This window comes from Rhinatrema bivittatum, chromosome 11 (assembly GCF_901001135.1).
Source record: "Rhinatrema bivittatum chromosome 11, aRhiBiv1.1, whole genome shotgun sequence".
Classification (NCBI taxonomy): Eukaryota; Metazoa; Chordata; class Amphibia; order Gymnophiona; family Rhinatrematidae; genus Rhinatrema; species Rhinatrema bivittatum.
The window spans coordinates 74,086,794-74,109,062 of NC_042625.1; the positions used below are offsets into that span (position 1 = coordinate 74,086,794).

A 22,269-nucleotide genomic window follows, 5' to 3' on the forward strand; every position below is an offset into this window, starting at 1 on the left:
GAGGCTGTTTAAATCTGCAGGGAAGGGATCGGTATTAAAAAGAGTGAACCACCAGGATGCTCTCCTCCCCACACCCCACACACACACACACACACTCACCTCTCCTCCCTCCCAAGCATGATGATGATCTGTGGCACCAAAGGCCTTGATCTCTCTAGCTTGGGTGGCACTGGAAGGGAGCATTACCTTCCAGGCATTTCATGGTAGGGCTGCGTGGTCACTGAAGCGTTAAGAGTGTTGTGTGTGTGTGTGTGTTCCTGGTCTCCAGTAAGTGCCAGCTCCCTTGCACGGGCTCTTCACTGGAGCTGGATGAATTCATATTGCCAAGAGCAGGAGCCTTGGGGCACCTGAGAGGAAGGAATGCGGAGGTCCTAGTTGCACTGGGAATGTTTGCTTGGTTTCTGCCAGCTGTTTGCTGCTTGGGTGTGTGCTTTAGGTTAGGAGAACCCTTTAATTGTTAGGCTGGAATTTCTACCACAATTCTCCATGCCACTTGCATGCCTTTTTATTATAACTAGATTAAAAAAGGGTATACATTCCCTGCCCCACTCTGCAAGGTCATTGTTAGCCAATGTAATCGTTCAGACCACAGCTTCCTGTACAGTTTGCAGCTAACCATATGCTTGGTCTTTTTTTTTTTATTTTCCATGACTCTGCATCTGAGCTTGTAAGGCTAAATGTTTACTGCGGTGTCCTTGTGCCCGGAATAAAACGGAGTACATCAGTCGTGGCCAGTGGGTGTCCGGAGGTCCCGGCGGATGCATTCCTCTTTAAATCACTCCAAGCACGAAGCTCACGCCTGTTTCTCTTCGGGTTGCATGTGTAGGATGGGGTAGGAATTAGTATGATTCTTGCCAGTGCTAAAGTTTAGCTAAAGTGTTTTTTTAAAGAGAGGATTAAAAAGTAGGTGGATAGCTCAATGTCGGATTTAAGGGAAAGCTAACTCCAGTGTAACACACAGTGGGGCATGGGGCAGAGATGTGTGCACATGGAAGTTTTGAAGTGGAAAATTGCCTAGAGTGCAAGGTTTGTTGTTTTTTTCTCCAAAGCGCACAAGGCAAGTTAGCAATTCTGTTTCTTATAATGGATTCTATTTTGCCGCACAGTTTCGTGGAATTTTTTTTTTTTTTTTGGGAGGTGGGGATAGCTGCCTGACCCACTGGGATCACATTGGCTCCTGCTCCGTGTGATGTCATGACATTTTAGTGAATTTGAACCCATGGGATGCAACTCTGTTTTGAATCTAGCAGCTCCCAAAGGTTATGGGGAACAATGTGAAAGCATTTCAGATTGTGTGGTGTGTACTGTAAAATATTACACACAGCTTGGGTTTAGTTTTCATTGTGGCGGACTGTGTACATCCGTTATTTAAAGTGCATCAAAGAGCAGGTCAAAAAAAAATAAGTGAGTGGTTTATCAGCCCTGTGCTTGATCAGCAGAAGTGACAGGAGTGAGGTCTTTTTTTTTGCCTGTGTGCTGCCCCTCCTTTAGGTTACTCCTCCCTCGCTGGTGATTTCCAAGTAGCTTAGGACAAAGCACAGCTCCTGGCATCAGATGCCCCTCTGTAGTAAGAGGCTGACCCCTTTGTAGGGTGCTGACATCCTGCCCTTGATGTCGTGGTTGTGACTGTAATAAGAAGCAGTGCACCACTCTGTTGTGAGGCTGCTGAGTGCTGGAAACCACTGAACTTGCAGTGGGGGGGAGGTATTACATATTGTGGTTAGTACCTAGGCAGCATGGAGGGTAAAAATGCCTCCAGCAGTCTTCTGGAGGAAAGTTTTTTGGGTTTTGTTTTTTATATCTATTTCTAAATGCCTTTTGATGGTGGATGAGAGAATTGTGCAGATCTCTGCTAGTGAAGTGTGACCGGCAGGATCATAGTTGCTCATGTCCTGTGCAGCGCTGCTCTGTCTAGGATAACCCCCCCCCCCCCCCCCCAAGAACTGAAATCCTTCACCCCATACTTGGCCTTTTGCTTCTCTTTTCTGGGGAAGTTTTGAAGTAAACAGGAACTTTCTGCAGCAAGACCTGCTTTTTAACTTTTTGCATTTATTTTTGTTACAAGAAATGTTTTGCCCTGCTTCTCTCTGTGTCAATATGTACTCAGACAAATAAACAGTTGTATAATTGACAAGGCTGCCCGCAGGCAAAAGTTGACGTAAGGCTTTGTAAGATGTTGACTGGGATTACTTTTGTGTTCTTAATGGTTATTTGTGACTAGCTTTGAATCGATGAGGCTTGTTGAGGTTAGTATGATTTTTACTCAGGTAAATTGACCTGTCTTAAAATAGCCGGGGGCGTGGCCTGGGCGCTGCTATCAGCAGTAGCTCTTACACTGTAGGAGAATGTGTAATTATGCATGCCTTTTTCCTAGGTACCAGGGCTGGAGTGTGGTAATTAAATGTGCTTACTTGGAATCACAGTGACAACAGAACACGGCATTACTGCAGCACCTTCTGTTTTGTATCTTTATTTTATCTTTTTTTACCTTTCTGTTTTAATTGATTAAGCTAAGTTTATTTTAGTATTTGTTTTACTGATTATTAAGTTTTTATATGATTTGATTATGTATTGTATTTTCTTACTTTAATTATTGTTCACCGTTATGATGGTTCCACTGAAATGACGGTATAAAAATAAATAAACCTTAATTAATGGGCAGCTTACAGAGCATGTATAGCTGGGCCCCTTTTTGTGCCACACGCTGCATAAGGCATCTCCTCATTGTACCTCTCTTGAGCCTCCTTTTTTGAGTCCTTCCAGCCTCTGTCTTATCCATAGGCTGAGTCAGACAGGGAGAGCCTACTTAGCGCACTAGAAGTGACTGAATTTGGGAGCAGCAGCAGTGGAGGCTGCTGCGTGTGGCTGCCAAAGCTCCTCTGCTGCTGCTGCCGCTCCCAAAACTCACTCGCATCTAGGGGCCGCAGTGAACGCGGGCGCGTGTTCAGCGCCCGTTTTCCTAATGCGCTCCTAGAGGCGTCATGCAATATTTAAACTTAGGGGTCGCTGTTGTCAAGGAGGCGCTAGAGGGCCTGCGAGCGGTCGGCTGTCCACCGGTTTAGAAAACAGACGCCAAATTTATTGGCGTCCGTTTTCCTAATTGGCGCTCAGCTTAGATAACAAGCGTCCATTTCCCGAATCTGATCGGCCCTTTTTTTTGTTTTTCAAAGTTTTTGTTCCTCCTACTTAAAATCGCAACAATATTAAGTAGGACGATGTACAGAAAAACAGCATTTTCTGCTTTTCTGTACAACTTTTGGGAGTGCCTGCTCTTTTTTGAGCGTAAAAATGTGCGTTTTTTAGACGCATATTTTTTTTGTGGGTGATTCCCTAATAGCATGTGATGAGCGCTTTGTGGAGGTGCTAATCCCCTTATTGCATAAGGGCATTAGGTAGCACCTACACAACCCTCTTCTAACTGCAGGTTAAACAGTGCGCTCGGCCCCCTATCGCTTTGAGGACACTCCATTATGTACAGGTCACTGTTTCTCCAACACTCCTGCCCGAAGTCATTATCAAAGGCCAAGTTATATCTCTTGATGCTTGAACAGGGAGGTTGGAACATCAGCAGGTGGCAAGGGGAGGCCCCGTTTGGCATGCTTGTGGGGTCCCACCCTCTGCCAGCAAGGAGACATCCCGTCCATTGGTGCTGGCAGGGTTCCCACCAGTGAGGAGAGAGAGCGATGCCTGCCGGAGCATAGCCATCAGGGCAGTGAGGAAAGAGTCATGGCAGGGGCGGGGCCAAACGAGGCAAACTGAGATGCAGCAGCGACACCTGCCAGAAGAGAAGAAAAGAGACTGGTTGGTGGGTTGCCATTTCAACCCAGGCTAGTGGGCCTGAAGAATGAGCAGAAGTACAATTGTGTGTGTTTGGGAGTGTGCTTGTGGGTGCGCCTGTGAGACAGAGATTGGGAGCCTGCGAGTGTGTGTGTGCCTGTGAGAGTGTCTACATTCTCTGGCTGACTGGAAATGAAATGTTTCTAGGTATAGAGAGGGAGGAATCTTTTTTTGTTTTGTTTTGGTTTTTTTAATCTTTATTAATTTTATTTGGATGTTTGATATGTCTACTGTTTTGTGTTTGGTTTTTTGTTTTTTGAAATATTTGATTTTGGGGAAAGTTTAAAGTTTATTTTTATCCTTATTCTTCTTAATTAGGTGGTGGCCTATTTGTCATCTGTTTTGAAATATACTTTTCGTTAGTATGGTTTCCTCACAGTTGTGATGGATTTATTTCTTGTTGTATGAAGAATGGTGATTATTTCTGTGTTTAATTTTATTGCACTGAATTTGTCTAGCTTTTAGTGATTTCCAGTCAGTTTTTTTTTTCTGTCTGCCCCTTACTATTTATACTTATGGCCATTTGTGACAGGTTAGGTAATCTGTTAGCTGGGAGAATGCCTCCTACCTGTTGGGGTGAAGGTTTTTTGTTTTTGGTAGAAGCTGTGGATCCATGATTGAAGGGGTTCCTTGGGTTCTAAAAATGATGGTGCTTAAGTCTGCTGGATACTGAAATACCTGCAGCAAGTTTTGGAAATGTTTTGTGTGTTGAGGACCCGCCCCACCCTCCAGCCCTCCTTGCGCTCAATGACTTGTAAAGTGGGCCCAGCACAAAAAAGTTTGCCCATCCCTGATCTAGAAGGGAACTCGCCCATCATAACAGGTTCATGTGTGTCTCTGCCCCCCTTTTTTTGTGTTAACATTTTGAAGAGATATTGGGGGGGGGGGTTCAGTGCTTCCATAGTTCTTCTTTTGGCCATATGAATTCTCTCCGTGTCCGCATTGCTTGTTCCGTGGAGGTTGGTATATCACACAATGTTTTGTTAATCTAGGGGTGTCTCGGGCCCTGCAGCACTCCTGCCACTAGGTGCCATTGTAAGATTTGGCTGTTCTGCTCCACCATAGGTTGAAGCCTAGGCCCAGTGTTATATAGGCCACGCGTTCATGAAAAGAGATGATGGTGGTCTCAACAGAAGACCCTGCCTGGTTTCCATGCATCTGTGAATTCTGCTGCACACCTCGTCATTGCGACAAGGACATGAAAGGCGTACTGTTTTAGAGTACTCTACTAAGAGTTGAGATTTTTACATTGTTTCCTTGTTACTAAAGACTACAACTAGGCAAGTCTTTCTTTTATTTCTAGAGAGAGTAGAAATTGGAGCCTATCTAGCCTGAGCTGGAGTAAAGAGTCCAGGGCTAATGTTAGTCTATGGGCAGAAACATCTTGTTGCTCCTGATATTTTACCTTCCCAACATGGCTTCAACAGACGGGGCTGAGCCTTAAAAATGTGCATAAAGAGAAGGTTTGGTGTGCAGAAATGTGAATGAAATCCCCATTTCAGGTCCTGGCACCAGAACGCCCGTTTATTTAGAGACTAAAGAAGTTCCTCTTTCTAGCGTAATACAGAATATAGAACGACTCCTCTGCCAGCACAAAACGTTTATTGGAACAAATCAGTGGATCTTCCTTTTTACATAGATTGTGTTTTAATTCATGAGGGAATATTTACCCTTGTAAAATGCTTTTTATTTGAGAACTTAGGGCCTCATTTTCTAAAGTATGGCAGGCCTGCGATACTTTAGAAGATGGGGGGGCAGGCCTGCGCTAGCTGGCAGCGATCGCACCGTCGTGGTGCGATCGCTGCCGGTTTCGCACCCAATAGCCCCACCATAGGAGGTGTAGCTATTGGGAACGAAATAGGCAGCGAAAAGGCACCTACCTTTTTGCTGTGCGCGCCGTCGTTACGGAGTCGGCCCCGGTGACGCCCCGACTCCTCCTCCTTCCGGGGCCGACTCCGCCCCCATCCTGGTATCGCATGCGATAAGGGACTTTTCGCGTGCGAGCGGCTTGGAAAATGAGGCCCTTAGTGATTTAACCAGACATCTGTACACATAAGCAAATGGTAGTACCATAAAGACATTTGTGCGTGCGCATTTTTTTCCGCAAATAAAATTTTTGCGCACAAGCATTTTTTGTGTACAGAAAATGTGAGCATTCACAAACAAAAAATAATTTATTGTATAAATACACAAGCCTAAACAGTCCACTTCTCTTCCCCCCCCCCCCCCCCCCCCCCCCCCCCCCGCGACCCTTTCCTTAGTCCTCACAGAGATCAAGGCATTTTAATCACATACCATTCCACAAACGTTTACGGAGATCTAGTCTCCGGGTCCAGTCCTATCCCTATATTCTAACAAGACTGGTTGTCGCTCGCATCCTTCCATGATTGTTATATGTTACGGATAACCATTCTGGCCCTAACTGGATTTAGTGACAAGCCTGTTTAAAGAGCCACACTTTCTGTGTCTTCCGGAAATTGAGGGTAGCACAATGGTAAAAGGGAGGTCTTCTGCCAGTCTGACACACAGAGACACACAGACACACACCTACCTACCTCATCTCTGTATCATACTTTGTTTTTCTTTAAAGCAATAGTGAAATCACAGGTTGGCATATGTTAAAATCCCATGTGCATCCCGAAGGACAAGCAGCAGCATCTGTTTCACCCACTTCTCTGAAGTATTGCAAAATACGCTGAACACTCTTGGATACACAACCCCTAGTGTCCTAGTATGTATGGTTGTGTCTAGGGAAAACTACAGAGTAGATGCTATCCATACCGCGTTGCATTTTACAAGTTAAGTCTAAGGATCTTGCTCTGCAGTGTCGTCTTAGTTGTTCCCACTGGTTGGGGGAGAAGGGAGGGAACAGGCTAATATGCAAAGGATGCATTTGTGACTCCCTACTCCATAATTCTCTGTTCAGTGACTGCCTCCTGTAGCTGTCAGGCGATCTATAGTCACTCGTGGCATCAGAAAAAAAAATCTCTTCAGCCCATTGGTTTTTCTCCCCTGCAAACGTCAATTTAAGACTAAATGACCTTTGATCTGGTTTAGCCCCTCTAGCCAGCCTGCTGTGCTAGTTTCATCCAAAGTGCCCGGTTTGCCCTCGCTTGTAGTTAACGATTAGAGAAACGGGAGGCTCTGCCTTAGATTTGTCTGGGAGGCAAGAAAGCAAGAGCACAACCCTTCCACCTCCATCCCACACACGCAGCTTGCCTGTGGCAGCCTTGCGAGCCCTTTGCCCTGAAGCACCGTCACACGTAGTCTTTATAGCCTTGACGTAGTTGTAGTTTGCATTCAGAGAGAAAACCCGTGAAGGACTGGCGCCCTGTTCCTCGCTGGTGTCCGTCAGTGCTTCAGGTCTGACTGCTGACTACGGCTATTCTGTGTGGTTTTCTTAGTCTCACAGACCAGGGTGACATGTTGGGGTTTTTTCCAGCTGCTGCTATATTTTATCAGGTTCTTGGGTTTATTAAACGCCACATCTCAAACTTGATACAGATGGAGCTACTTGCAGGAGAGGTAGGTAACCATATTTTGTTTCTCTAGCCAGGGAGAATCCCATTGACTTGCCTTCACTTTCTGGCCAGCATCTAGGGTTGAAGGGAGCTAGGCTTTCTAGCTGTTTAGTTGAAAGAAGACTGTAGTTGAGCCTCTCTTTTAATTTACCTTAAACCTATGCCTGGAATCGGAGAGCAAATATTAAAAGCTGACTATGTATCTTAGCCACTTCTGAAATGCATTGAGCATGGGGGGGGGGGGAGGCTTACCTGACCCTATATATGGTAATTGTGCTTTGTCTGCATTTTTCTTCATCTAATGCCATCAGTATTTAGTGCTCTTACCATGCCGGTGTCTACTGTACAAGATAAAGCAGCAGGTCTGAGTGGGACTTGAATGACTCGGAGGAATGGTTAGACTTGGAGCCTTTAGCTCTGAGCCACTGGATCCCAGCTAAGGTGGCCTACGTGGGTTGAGTTGGAGGTCTCTGTCCAGTTCCAGGGGCCACTGTAACTCCTGTCATTGTGAATACTGCTGCACACTTCATCGCTGACTTCTGACAAGAAGACAAATAAGCAGTAGCAGTTTCTTAATCTGGCCTGCAGATCTTTTTCTCACATGTTCCTCTGGGGATAGGGAAATACCTACAGTACCTGAATGTAATCCACTTTGAAGCGCTGAAAAAAAAAAAAAAGCGTGAAAAGCGGAATATAAAAATCTAAATGTTCCTATCGGGGCAGGATTTACATAAAAGGAGAATCATTTTGAACAGGGCTGACCCCAGGGGGCTGTGGGCCCCCTCCCCCCATCTAAAGAAATGGGGGACTGCTGAAGATATCCATCTCAGAGGTTGAAGGGAAGAAAAAGCCCCTCCCTCAAGCAGATCAAGGGGCAGGGGCAGCCTTTTACATTGGTGGCCGGTTGCCTTAGACACTGCCTCTTTAAGGGATCTGGATTATTTTGCAGCTCTTGTGGATTATTTTCAAAACTGTCTGTTTCATTGGGGGTGATGCCCCTTTGAGCCAACAGAGAACAAGGCCCTGCTGGCCCAGTTTATTTGCAACCGGCAACTGGAGGGGGCAAATGGGGGGGGGGGGGGGGGGGAATGCAGAAGCAATGACGACTGTGGGGCAGATAGCGGCAGTGAATGTGGACATGTCGTCATCCAGGTGACAGTGCTAGAATGGGGGAGAAGGGAGGAGGGGCAGCAACCCTGTAAGTAGTGGTGGGAGCATGTTGTATAGCCCCCACTGCGATCGGCCCCACTCCTCCTCCAGCTTTCTGGAACTGATTTCAAGGGAGGGGGGCTACTGCAGCAGTGCAGGACCCAGAGTAATTGCCCCCCACTCCTATGGGAAGAGGATAGAATACAGACGTTACCTCCTTGCATTCAGGATTGCATTCCTTCATTGAGAGAATTCATCCTACGAACAGGTTTATTTAGATGGTTTGAGGAGCTGGTCTGGGAGGTGTAGGACTCCATGGCGTGGATTCTGATCCCTGCTGTCACTTTGACTTGCTCTGTTCCTGTATCGTAGTTCAGGGTATAATGTTTGGAAAGGCACTTTAGCTTTGTGTGTGTGGGTAATGAGCATCCAAGGCAGTCTTTGGTCTGCACTGCTCACATAGGTCAGTTCTTTGCTAAGACCCAAGGGTGCTAATGCTCCCTCCAAAGAGCGTCTAGGTGTGTGCAAAATTATTTTTTTTTTTCGTGTGAGCAACAATTTTTTTATACCAACAACTTTTGAGCACCATTATTAGCATTGTATTTCTGTATGTAGCACAAAGAAAAAAATGTGAGAGACTATGGAAAACCTGCGAGTGACGCTCCGAAACGTATGAGCAAACACTCACGTGCTCAGCTTAGAGGGAACTATGGTGCTATCCCGGACACACAGAAGCCCAGTGGTCCTGTCCAAATACCAGAGTGCCAGATGACTTGGGGGGGGGGGATTCCTTTCCAGGTCACATCCTACACTGCAAGGTAATTGGAGTACCGAGGACAGGGGCGGATTGACCTATCGGGGGGGGGATCGGGCAGCCCCCGGTGGGCCGGTCGCTCTAGTCGCGTGGTCTGCCGAGCACAGCCGTGACGGAGCCGCGCTCGGCGGACCACGTGGTATCTCCTGGGCCAGCCTGAGCGGCGAATCACCCAGGCCGGTCGTCATCTGGAACCCCCCCCCCCGACCGGGGATGTGGCTATCTTCTTAAGCCCAGTTCGCTCCCCTCCACCAGCACCCCCTTTTTGCCAAGGGAACGAGGAGGTGTTCTCAGCAGATGTGGTTCTACCAGCTGAGCCAGCTGGCTCTAGGATCAACATGTCAGGGACTCGTGAAACTCTCTTTCATTGGAAGGCAACTCTAGGAGTCGTCCTGATGCAGCTTCAGGGAACTTAGTTTTTGTCCCATTGCTACTGCCACCTTTTACTTTTGCAGCCTTGAGAATTCTGTAATTTCGGAACCTGAGGATGTTGTTTATTTATTTATTTATTTGTGGCTTTTATATACCGAACATCGTAAGGTACATCTGATCGGTTTACAATAGAACTTCGAAATCAGCAACAAGGCTTTACATATAACTTAAAGTTAACAGATTATAATTAAGAACTTGTAATTAACAATTAACAGTGATTACAACAGGAATAAATGGAGGGGCAGTAGCAAGGGGAGGTAGGGGAGGAGGAGGGGAGGGAAAGGAAGAATAGGGAGGAGGGGGATGCAAGTTAACTAGGGTTGTAAATATTTATTTACATAATTTACAATTATGCATTTGCATAGACAATGATAAAGTTGCAACTTTACGCTTACGTGAGTAAGGCCGATAATTCTCTAACAAACTGTAAATGGGCTGTGAGTATCTTCTTCAGGAGCCTCAAAGAAACTGATGGATTTAAGATTCTCAGATGGGTTCTCTTGAAATTCAAGTGGCCTTATATCCATGACGGCTGCTACTGAAGATAGGGGGATATTTCAGTTTGAAATGATAGAAAACAAAATTAGGTATAAGAATCTTAAGATTCTGACTTTCATGAGGTCAAGATTGTCTGAGACATAATTCTTTAAAATGTTACCTTATCCAGGTGTTAAAATTTCTACCAGATAAGTCATTTCAGATTTTATTACTTGCCTAAATCAATGAGGAGAGCTGGGTCCAGTGGGTACTAGCATACAATTCTCAAACAGCTGTACACCAAAATAAAAATCTAAGGGCATTTAATCTATTCATATAATGCAAAATACTTTTATTACATATCTTAACTCTATTTTTTTTTTTTTTTTACATTTTATCACAAGCTTTTGTATGTATAAAATTATTTTCAATATCAAAAGATAAATCATCTTGCATAAACCCTCAGATACCCCAATGATAGGGAATTCCACAAACTCCAATTAAAAATATCAAACATGCCACACTCAATCTTTCATCATTCTTCACCATTCTTTCCAAAAAAATAAAACCTTGTCAGTATTATTTCTTACAAGAGAGAACCAAAATAAACATTCATGTGACTATTCAATTTGTATCACTCCTAACCACAACCATCACTAAATAGATACAATGTATACAACAAGTACTATTTAATGTATCCCATAGAAATAATATAGTGGGTTTTGTTTTGTTTTTTACATAGAATGGTGAAAGAGAGATATTTAAATTTCAGATTGAGTTGTATTTTTTCTTTAAATCATATATACTTTGGTTCTGTATTATGTGAATGATTTAAGACGTAATAGATTATTAAAGACAAAAATAGATGACCTGGCCCAGCCTGAATTACCTTCGCAAATCTGACGTGTCTTATGTGCAAAACCACTGTTAATGAGATTCAAACTTTTCGAAAAGTTTCCCATCAAAGCTAAAGGCATCTGTGTAATCAGGAAGAGAGACATTTTTGCACAAAGGTCTTCCTGGTTCCTACAGAGGGTGCAGCTTTTGGGGTTTGCCCGAGCCCTCTGGCATTAGATTTATGTTCAGCTGGAACTCGGCTGTGTTGGGTGGTGATCCAGTAGTTCTGCTGCAGGCTGTGGTCAGTCTTGGTGTCTGTGGGATTGGCCACTTGGATTTTCTGAATTGAGCCTCTACAAAAGCAAAGGGTTAGGCTTGCCTGAGCCCTATAAGCAACAGGTTATATAGCTCAGTTGAAGACATCAGAGACAGAGCCAGGTTTAGTTTTATTCCTAAGTATAGGACTTTTCAAAGGATAGTAAATAGTTTTATATAATAGGCTGCTTTTGCTGGGTAAGGGGATTATATTTTTGAGAGAGATTTTGCGCGCAGAATATGGGCAGTCATAACTATCCATTCTTCCCTGGCCCCCCTCAAGTTTGTGCTTCCCAGACCCTATAAGAACATAAGATTTGCCATACTGGGTCAGACCAAGGGTTCATCAAGCCCAGTATCCGTTCTCCAACAGTGGCCAATCCAAGTCACAAGTACCCAAACATTAAATAGGTCCCATGCTACTAATCTTGGCAACAAGCAGTGTCCATTCCCTATTGGGGCATTTCGATCTATAGATGGACATGCATGAAGCATCTTGAAGATGTTAAATTTTATTTCCAATAAGAAAATGACTCAAAGTTAAATCATGTTATTATTATCTTGTCTTAAATATAAGACAAGGCAATTTGAGTGACGGTAGTGCCTAGTATGATTTGTTTTGTTTTTTTTTAAACAGTGTCCATACCTGTTGTGTACACGCTTAACCTTTTAGCTGCACCTTTCAGTTTTCTTCTAACCTTTTCTCATTTTATCAAAGTTTCCCTTTTGAAAGTTTAGTGCTAGAGCCATGGATTTATAGTCGTTAATTCAAATGTGATCATGTTATGATCACTATTGCCAAGTAGCTCCACCACAGTTACCTCTCACCAAATCCTGTGCTCCACTAAGAATTAGGTCTAAAATAGCTCTCTTTCTCTCTCATGTTGGTTCCTGAACCAATTGCTCCATAAAGCTGTCATTTAGTCAATCCAGGAACTTTATCTTTCTAGCGTGTCCTGATGTTACATTTACCTAGTCAATATTGGGGTAATTGAAATCTAACTAACCGAAAGAGGTGCAAGAACACACTTGAACAATCCACCGGGTCAAATATAAGTGTTCTTTAATAGAAAGTCTTTCATTCAGTGTAAACGGCAACTCCACAACTCCTTGCAAATAATATTTAAATTGGTCCCCCGACACGGGTCCGTGTTTCGCTTTGTCGCTGCATCGTCAAACCATTCTGCATCTGTCAAACCATTCCGGGAGCTCCCGGAATGGTTTGACAGATTGACATTTATATTTGTGGCCCCTCCCGATGCAGCGACAAAGCGAAACACGGACCCGTGTCGGGGGACCAATTTAAATATTATTTGCAAGGAGTTGTGGAGTTGCCGTTTACACTGAATGAAAGACTTTCTATTAAAAAACACTTATATTTGACCCGGTGGATTGTTCAAGTGTGTTCTTGCACCTCTTTCGGTTAGTTACTTGCTTATGTGCAAGGGTTGCTTCTATCTTGGATGGTAATTGAAATCTCCCATTATTACTGCACTACTAATTTCTCTTAGCATTTCATCGTCCATCTCATCATTTTGGCTAAGTGGATGGTAGTATACGCCTATTGCTATACTCTTCCCTGACACAGATAGGATTTCTACCCATAAAGATTCTATTGTGCATTTAATCCCTTGCAGGGTCCTTATCCTGTTGGACTCTGTCATCCCGGCATAAAGCGCAACACCCCACCAAGTTGCTCCTCCCTATCATTGTGAAGTAATTTGTACCATGCTATGGTTCAATCCCATTGGTTATCCTCCTCCTACCATGTCTGTAAGATATCAGTTGTCTAACTGATCATTCACTGCTCTACACTCTAACGCTCCCATCTTAATTCTTAGACTTCTGGCATTGGCATACAGACAATTTCAAAGTGTGTGTTTTGTTTGCATTAACAGACTTGAGAGCCATGAACAAGTTTCTAAAAAGAGAAAAGTTCAAGATAGTCTCATTGGGCACCCTGATTCCCCTCCTACAAAGAGGAGATTGACTTTGCTCTTTTGACCTAAAAGACTCCAACACCCACATCGCGATATTCCAAGGTCACAGGAAGTATCTTCAGTTTATGGTGAGCAAGCAACACTTTCAGTACAGTGTGTTGCTGTTCGGCCTGGCATCTTCACCAAGTGTCCGGCCGTATTGAGTGCACACCTCCGCAGGTTGGGGGATGCAGATATGCCCCTACCTGGACGATTGGCTCGTCAAGAGCCCCACTCAGGAGGGAGCAGTGTGGTCCCTGCGCTTGACCATTCAGGTGTTTAGAATCCCTGGGCTTGATCATCAACTACCTGATGACCATCTTGACCTGTCACCCCAGCTGCGCTTCATTGGTGCTGGCTGGACACGACTCAGGCCCTAGCGTTTCTTATCTGCGATCGGGTGCTCTGGTTGGTATCCATTGCGGGAATGGTCCGCCAGAGCCAGCAAATTTCAGCACACCGCATGTTGCACCTCTTGGGACACATGGTCACAACTTTCCATGTTACTCCCTTCACTTGCTTACATATTCACAGAGCTCAATGAATCTTGCAGTCCCGGTGGTGGCAGGCTACCCAGGACTTCCACATCGATATTAATCCCCCCTCTCTGGGTCTGGCTTGGTGGGGAGAGTCTTTCGAACTTGGAGCAGAGGGTGCTTTTTCAGAATCTCCCCCCCCCCCCCCCATCCAGATTATGCTCACTAAAATGCATCCAATCTGGGGTGGGGTGCCCATGTGGAGGGGCTCTGCACCCAGGGCCTGTGATCCACCCAGTAAGCACAGTGTCAAATCAACTTTCTGGAGTTCTGCACGATTCAGTATATGCTCTGTGAATCAGCCAATTTCTGAATGCCCAGAGTGGTCTTGATCCAGACAGACAACCAGGTGGCAATGTGGTATATCAACAGGGAGGTACGAGATCGTTCCTCCTGTGCCTAGGGATTGGTGCTCCAAGCTATGTACCTAGCCTGCCCGGCATAGTCGAGCCTTCCAACCCCACGAGTGGTCCCTGAAACAAGAAGCAGCAGATCGGATCTTCCACCTCCTGGGGGACCCCAGATGTGGATCTGTTCACATCCCCCTGCAACAGAAAGGTGGATCACTTCTGTACAGGGGGACGGCAAACCAGCCTCAGATGCCTTTGCCCACCATTGGGGCAAAGGCCTTCTGTACACATATCCTCTGCTTGTCCTGGTGATGAAGAATCTCTTGATACTCAGACAGGACAGTGGAACTATGATCTTCATAACCCCTCATTGGCCGAGGCAGATCTGGTTCCCGATCTTGCAGGATCTCTCCAGAAACCGATCAGTCTAGGGACCCTCCCAGACCTATTCACGTAGGATCGGGGGAGGTTGCGTTATCTCAGCCTCCAGGCCTTGTCCCTGACAGCCTAGATGTTGAGAGGTTGATTCTGCAGCCCCTCTACCTCTCTGTGTCTTGAGTCCTGGTGGCTACTAGGAAGTCTTATGGCCTGAAGTGGAAGAGGTTTTCTGTCTGTGAGCACTGCGGCCTGGATCTGTTCTCCTTCTCCACACAGAAGCTGCTTGATTACCTCCTGCACCTTAATGACCAACTCCCTTAGGATACATCTGAGTGCAATCTGTGCCTACCAACAGAGTGTGGATGGTCCATCTCTGAGCAACCCATTGTGTGTCACTTTATGTGGGGTTTACTGTGGCCTCCTGCAGTGTCCTGGGATCTTAATGTGGTGTTGCTGAGCTCATGAAAGCTCCTTTTGAGCCACTGCGTTCTTGTGACATCAAGTACCTGACCTGCAAGGTCATGTTTTTGATCACTGTGAGCTTCAGGCCTCTGTGACGTATCCACCCTACAGGAAGTTCTTCCATGATAGGATGGTTCTGCGCATGCACCCGAAGTTCTTGCCTAAGATGGTTACGGATTTCTATCTTAACCAGCCTCATTCGCACCAGGGCATACGGACGCTGCAAAGTCTGGATTGCAAGAGAGCCTTAGCCTTTTACTTGGAACGGATGGCAGGCCATAGGCAATCTACGCAACTCTTCATCTCTTTTGACAGGAATAGATTAGGAGTTGCGGTTGCCAAGCAGACCCTGTCCAACTGGCTGGCAGATTGCATCTCCTTCTGCTATACTTAGGCGGGACTGCAGCTTGGAGGCCATTCAAAGGCTCATTCTGTCAAAGCCATGGCAATATCAATGGCCTACTTGAGAGCAGTCCCTGTGGATGAGATCTGCAAGGCTGCGACGTGGAGTTCTCTCCATACTTTCGCCTCTCACTACTGTCTGGACAGGGATGGCTGACACGACAGCAGCTTTGGCCAGTCTGTCCTCCGGAATCTCTTCCAGCTGCAAAACTCAACTCTTCCTACCTACGGCCCTCTGTTCGTGTTCAGGCTGTCTCCTTCTGTTACCAACAGCATCACTGTTGTGCCCGTTGGCACGTGGTTAGGTGTCTGTTGGTAGTTTTGTCTCCGGGGACAGCCTGTAGCTAGGGATTCACCCATGTGCTTGTCGGCGGAGAAAGCAGAGTTGCTTACATGTAACAGGTGTTCTCCTAGGACAGCAGGATGTTAGTCTTCACGAAACCCGACCGCCACCCCACATGGATAGTGGCATGCTGAGCATGCTCAGAGCGCTGGTCAAAGTTTCTAGTGCCAGGCTCCATCAGATGTTACCCATGTGTGAGGACTACCAATCCTGCTTGTCCTAGAAGAACACCAGTACAGGTAAGCAACTCTGCTTTCTCTGTTCCTGTAACCTCTGGCATGTTGATGCAAACAAGTAACTGGAAAATGCACACACCCCTCGTCAAGGAAGCAGTTTGCTCAAAAGAAACTGAATTTCCATAACCTGCTACTGACTACACCAGCACAAGTGAAATATGTTATCTGCTTGAGTTCTCAAACTACCAAATTGATTCTGATGTAGAGCTAGATTAAAACATATGAGATAGGAGTATTGTGGTGATCTGCTTTTTGGTGGTTCTAGAGAGAGTTTGAAGAACCAGAAAAGGCCCTGCACATGAGACTGAAAAGAAACCTTTGTTGCAGTTGAATGTACACTGGTAGGATTTCAGTCCAGGCATAGTGCTAGTGAATCTTAAAGGGCGGATTGTAGCAAAGACCACCCCTGCTGAGCTGGAGCTTTCATCTAACCTTGCCCAAAAAAAAGTTGATTCTGCAGGAAATATTTAGTACTGTACACAAGAAACCCCCTTTGTTTTAAATTTGCCATAAAGTGCCAGTCTTGGAGAGGCTTTTTAAATGCTCACTCTAGCTGGCCATGAGTCTGCCATTACTGCTGTAGAATTTACCAGTGTGACACATTTTACAGTTTTATTGCTCATACTTTATTCTTTGCCTATAGAAGTGAATTAAGATGTTAAAAACGCAATCCTCTATAATTAGACTCTCAGACTTTAACCTAACATGCATATTTGTAACATCCTTTCTTTAAAATCAGTAAGTCCAGAAACTAACTTACTAACTCGGGCCACTCCACCTCTTTCATCCCCCAAAACAGTACAATAATTTCAGTAGGAAATGGTTCTTTCAGTTCCTAAACATCAGTACAGTTGTCAAAAGGCCTAATCAAATTGCCCTGCCTTGGAACATTTCCTAAACAAAGGATAGATGACTTCACGCAGGTATCGCATGGTCGTGTTCCATGATGCTGAAGGCTGATCTATGGGACCAGGTTAATTTTGCATATGAAAGAGATGGGAGGGAGAGAGGTTTAGCTCGTGCTGTCCTCTCCTGAATAAAAGCTGTAACGTACTGTTTCTGTTTTCAGAGCAAGTCGTGGAAGAAACTGAAGACTGTGGTGCACTGGTCTCCATTTGTGGTGTCCTTTAAGAAGCGCTATCCTTGGATTCAGCTGGCAGGACATGCAGGTAAGGAGGCCTGGTGCAGTGAGGCTTGCAGACATCTGGAAAGAGCCCAGTGTAACTGAGGGGAACTCTCATGGACTTTTTGCCTGACCCCAGCAGTTTCCTCCCGCTCTTTGAGCCGCCAGCTCAATTTGAAACTCTGCTGGTATCCTGATGATACCAGGATCCTTCATTCACAACCAGCTGGGGATTGTTTTCCCTTTATTTTTTTAGATATTCCCACCAGAACATACTTAGCATTGCAGTGATGGTCCTTATGCCAGAGCCCTGCAGTCACCTGGTCACTATGTGCTGCCCTTCAGCAGTTCATTACTTTGCCCTCCACTCCCCACCACAGAATCCCTATTCCTGGCTGACCCAGGGAGCAGAGGACCCATCTAGCGCCGGCCTCTGGCCCGTCATGTTCCAACAGGCCTATGTATATCTTTCAAAGAGAAGAAACTAATATTACCTTTTCTGTGCTGATATTGACGCTGCAGTTCTTTGCTGCCGTGTGAAGTGTAAGGTATTTTTTTCAGTGGACAACTAGGGTATGGAGGGCACAAGTAAGTGACATTCGGCATCAAGATGGATGTTTCGGATGGCTCTTTCTGCACGTACACCCTCTCGGTCTATTTTCGTCTGTCCACAGCAGCAGCTGGGATGTGTTGTCCTCTTCTCCGAGGACATGCAGGATGGTAGTCCTTGCACATGGGTGACAAGTTTTCCCACATTGGGGCTCCATCTATGTCATAGTTTCTAAAACTTTGACTGGGCACACTGAGCATGCCCTATGGCACGAGTCCATGCGGGGTCCCTCTCCAGTCTCTCTCTTTCCGCAGAGCTGTAAGACTCGCGGTGTGAGTGAGCTCACTTTGGCTGGCTTGTTTTTTTTGGCCTTGCGGAAAACTTTTCCTTCTTGTGTCTGCGTTTTGGGTTTTTTTTTTCCCCCGAGTTATTCCATCGCCGGGTCCCTCTTGGTGCCTTCCCGTAGTGCTCTTAGTCAGGGTTTTTGGCGATCCTGGTAAGTTTCCTTTCGTGGTCAATTCCCCATGGTGGTGGTGCATCGGTGCCCGCAGCCATCATTTTCGGTTCATGCCCTCCCTTTTTTTTTTTTTTCTGTCAGACATGGTCACATCCAGTTTTTGGCGATGCACCTGGTGCCAGAGGCCCAAGTCCATCGCTGATCCGCATGAGAGATGTGTCCTCTGTCTGGGGGCATCGCATAACATCCGGAGTTGTGTTTTATGCATCCAGATGACCCTGAAGGGGGGCATCAGTTTTGACTTGACAAAATGGAACAGCTCTCTTCAGGTCAAAGAAGTCTGAGAAATGGGCACAGAGCCTTCGACAGTGGCGGATGGGATGCTAGAGACTGACCACCATCGAACTCCTCCAGGCCAAGGATGTTGGGTTTTTCATCCTCTGCACTAGGGAAGGACCGGGCTGAGCATCGAGGGGGAAGCCAAAGAAGTATTGGTGCTGGGCACAGGGATGCACTGGCTCATGCTGTGATTGCCCCCAAAGTGACCCCGTGGTGAGGAATGCCAGTCCTCCATCAGTGCCGGGGATCCGTGGTGGTCAGTCAAGGGGTACCGGTTTAATCTATTGGGTGAAACACCAAATTGCCTTCCGTACCGTTTTGGGAGACGGTAGCGCATCAGGAGGTGCTACTAGCGGAGCCCTCTTCCCTCTTAATGACCAGGGTGTGGTCATCCTCTCACCAGGGCAAAGAGGGCGGAGATTCTACTCCAGGTACTTCCTGATTCCCAAGAGAAGAGGAGGACTCTGTCCCAGCCTAGACCACCTGAGTGCCTTGAGCAAGTTTTATATAAAAAAGAAAAGCGGGCCCTTTATTTCAGGTTTCTTTGTCCGAAGGTAACCCTTAGCTAGGCACTCCTGCCAGTGTGGCTGATGTATCTTGCTTGTTCTTGGAGAAAGCAGGGTTACCTACTTGTAAAAGTATAATCGGCCACAGAAACTTATCTTTTGTCCCAGTGTAGACGTATTCAGGTCAGCTATATCACAAGGTGGAGTATGTGCAGGAAACTCCTCGCATGCTCAGAAAGGCACTGTTGGCACTGTCAAATGACATCGCCCAATCGCGTGGCTGATTGTCCTGCTGTCCTCTGTAATATTTGTTACAGGTAAGCATTGTGAAGATTTGTGGCGCCTTTTTTTTTTTTTTTTTTAATTGTTATTAAATCAAGAGACTGCAAAATTGATACTAAACAGCTGGAGCCTTTGAAGCCAGCGAACCTGAAAATCAACTTCTGAAAACCTTAAGGACTTAGGAGGAGGAAAAAAAAAAAGCATCAGCCTCTTTATTACCTGTGGCTCTTGCTCCTTGAGATATCAGCTTTGTGGTCTCTCCCGCTACACCTCCGATCACTTTATTTTGGATGCAGCGGATATGATGCTCTGAACCTGCTGCTGCCTGCTCTGGATGGCCTAGTTTTTAACTTCATTGCATTTCTTCCTGGCAGGTAACTTCCAAGCAGGTGACTACGGGAAGATCCTGAAGCGGTATTGCGAGTGTGAGCAGCAGTGCCTCGAGCTGCTGAACAAGGACTCCTTGCGCCCCTATGTCCCCACGTACTATGGGGTGGTGGAGAAGGACGGGGAGAGCTACAACCAAATGGAGGACCTGCTCTCAGAATTCGAGTCCCCTTCCATCATGGATTGCAAGATGGGAGTCCGGTAAGCCCAGGCCAGCCTTCTTTCATTCCAGTAGCTTTGAAACTTTTTTGTTTTGAGACCCAGTGGAATAAAACCACTTAATCCTCATGACCCAAATTAATACTTCTGACTTGAATTTCTGTAAAACAGAGGAAGGGCAACAACTGCTAGCTATAACCAAGTAAATAATCGATATTTCATTTTACTTGTAAAACATTTTTAGCACAGCATACAATAAATGTGGTTAAAAATAGATCAGGTTGTTTTACTTCTGTCTTCATGTGACGGGTGGCCCTGCCTGTTCCCAATCTCTTAATCTGATCAGAAGATAAGTGCTGCTCCTTTATCAGATCTCCTTCTTCTGTCGCTTTATTTCTGCTCCTTCCCCCCCCTGCCTTCTCTTGTTCAGGTTTATTGCTCTCTCCTTCACTTCCCGTTACCCCCAAGCCCCCATCGTTCACCTCTCTCTAAGTTTCATTGCTCACTTTCTCCAGTCCCCGTTGTACGTTCTCGGACACGAGTGCAGGCTTATGGCTCTGCACGATTCTGTCACTTAGAGCCACAGGATGTATTTCCATGTTGGTCAGTGGTGGTAACTTGCTGATGTGGCGCTTACTACCCTTAATCACAGAGCCTGATACTTTTGATGCAGCTCCATCATTGCTCTCTGCTTCCACGGCAAGGGTTAATGAAAAATTGGATTCAAACAGCCTCCGAGGGCCCTGACTTTTACGGTCTGGGAAACTGATAAGCACGAGGGTAACCTGCACAGTGCATAAGCTGGCTGGGCAGACTGGGTGGATCATTTGGTCCTTCTCTGCCATTATTTCTATGTCTGTAAGGAGTGTGTGGGTACCACAGGGCTCACATTTCGAGAGCCATGCAGAGCCGTAAATTAGCAGCAGAATGCTGTGCTTCCTCCAAATCCAGCATAAAAAGTGATCAGAGCTGCCACCAGTTGGTCATGCCAGTACTATTTATTTATTTATTTATTTTTAGTTTTTATATACCGATGTTCCTGTATAATATACATATCACACCGGTTTACAAGGTCAAGACCTTGAGTTTGATAGCCACTGATTTATTGGATCAACATAAGAATTATTCAAAGCAGCTGATGTATACAAGTTTTGGAGACCACATAGACAGATCCCCCAAGTTTTCTACAGCAGCGTGGTGGAAATGTGCAGCAAAGGTTTGTAACTTCTGTGGCACATTTACATGAATCAACCTAAAATCTACATTTAATATTTAAAACTTTTTTTTTTTGAAATTTTTTTTGTCAACAAGCAGAGGAGTCTGCCATAACGTGTAGATGATGATGTCCAGTAGTGCTAACACAGACTCTGCTCTGAGCTCAGTAAGTCTTACTGAGCATGTGTGAGAGGTCCCACGTGCACACTGCCTCATGAGTCCCTCAGTCTCTTCCAGAGCTTAAGTTTTAGCGAGGTTGTTGATTCTCTCTAGGGAGGCGGGAAGGCATTGAGTATGGCTGATGAATCCTGTTTATAGGTTAATAAACTTTGTTTTCTCTATGGACAAGCAGGCATGAATCTGCCATAATGCATGGGGAGTCCCAAGCTGAGGGTTGCATTGTAGGGCAGTTAGTTAAGGAGACACCCTAGTCCCATCAGGTAGAGTAAACTACTGGGTGACCAGGTGCACTCAACAGCTTGTCCCAAACTGTCACCTGACACACTGTCCAGATAGTAGTGAGATGTGAAAGTGTGGAGAGATGACCAAATAGCAGTTTTGCAAGTGTCTTTAATGGAAGTGGCCCTGAAATGAGCCTTGACAGTCTAATCTGTAAACCAACCAGAGCTTAACAGTGCACGATGCAGTCTGTTAGCCAATTAGTTCATGTGGCAATTGCACTTCCCAATTTATTGGGGTCCAAGGGGACAAACAGTTGAGAAACCCGATAGTGAGGTTGAGTCCTCTTTAGTTAATATGCCAGATCTCTTATGGTCAAAGAAGTGAAAAACCCAATCTCCTGTGCACGCATGTGGCCTTGGAAAGAATACTGACAGCATAATAACTTGGTTAATGTGGAAAACGGACACCAATTTCAGAAGGAATTTAGGGCAAGTGTGCAGGACAACTCTCTCCTGGGACCAGTGCTGTTCAACTTGCTCGTTCATGATCTAGAAAGTAAAGCAGCAAGTGAAGAGATCAGATTTTGCAGATGACAGAAATATTCAGGACCGTTCAAACTCGGGCAGATTGTGAGGAGCTGCAAGAAGGAACTTGCGAGACTGGGTCTAAATGGCAGATGAAATTTAATATGGACAAGTGCAAGGTGATGCACATAAGGCAAAATAACCCTAATTTGATACACAATGATGGGTTTCACATAAGGAGTAACCACCCAGGAAAA

The 22,269-nt window shown here is 45.6% G+C and overlaps 1 protein-coding gene across 1 annotated transcript in view; it reads left to right on the top strand.

Annotated features, from left to right (window-relative positions):
• ITPKC (inositol-trisphosphate 3-kinase C) overlaps positions 1 to 22,269 on the top strand; it is an 89,337-nt gene that overhangs the window by 57,903 nt on the left and 9,165 nt on the right. The window contains exons 3-4 of the mRNA XM_029571897.1: positions 17,138 to 17,237; positions 19,700 to 19,913. Coding sequence (XP_029427757.1) covers positions 17,138 to 17,237; positions 19,700 to 19,913 — 314 coding nt within the window. The remainder of the gene's footprint in view (positions 1 to 17,137; positions 17,238 to 19,699; positions 19,914 to 22,269) is intronic.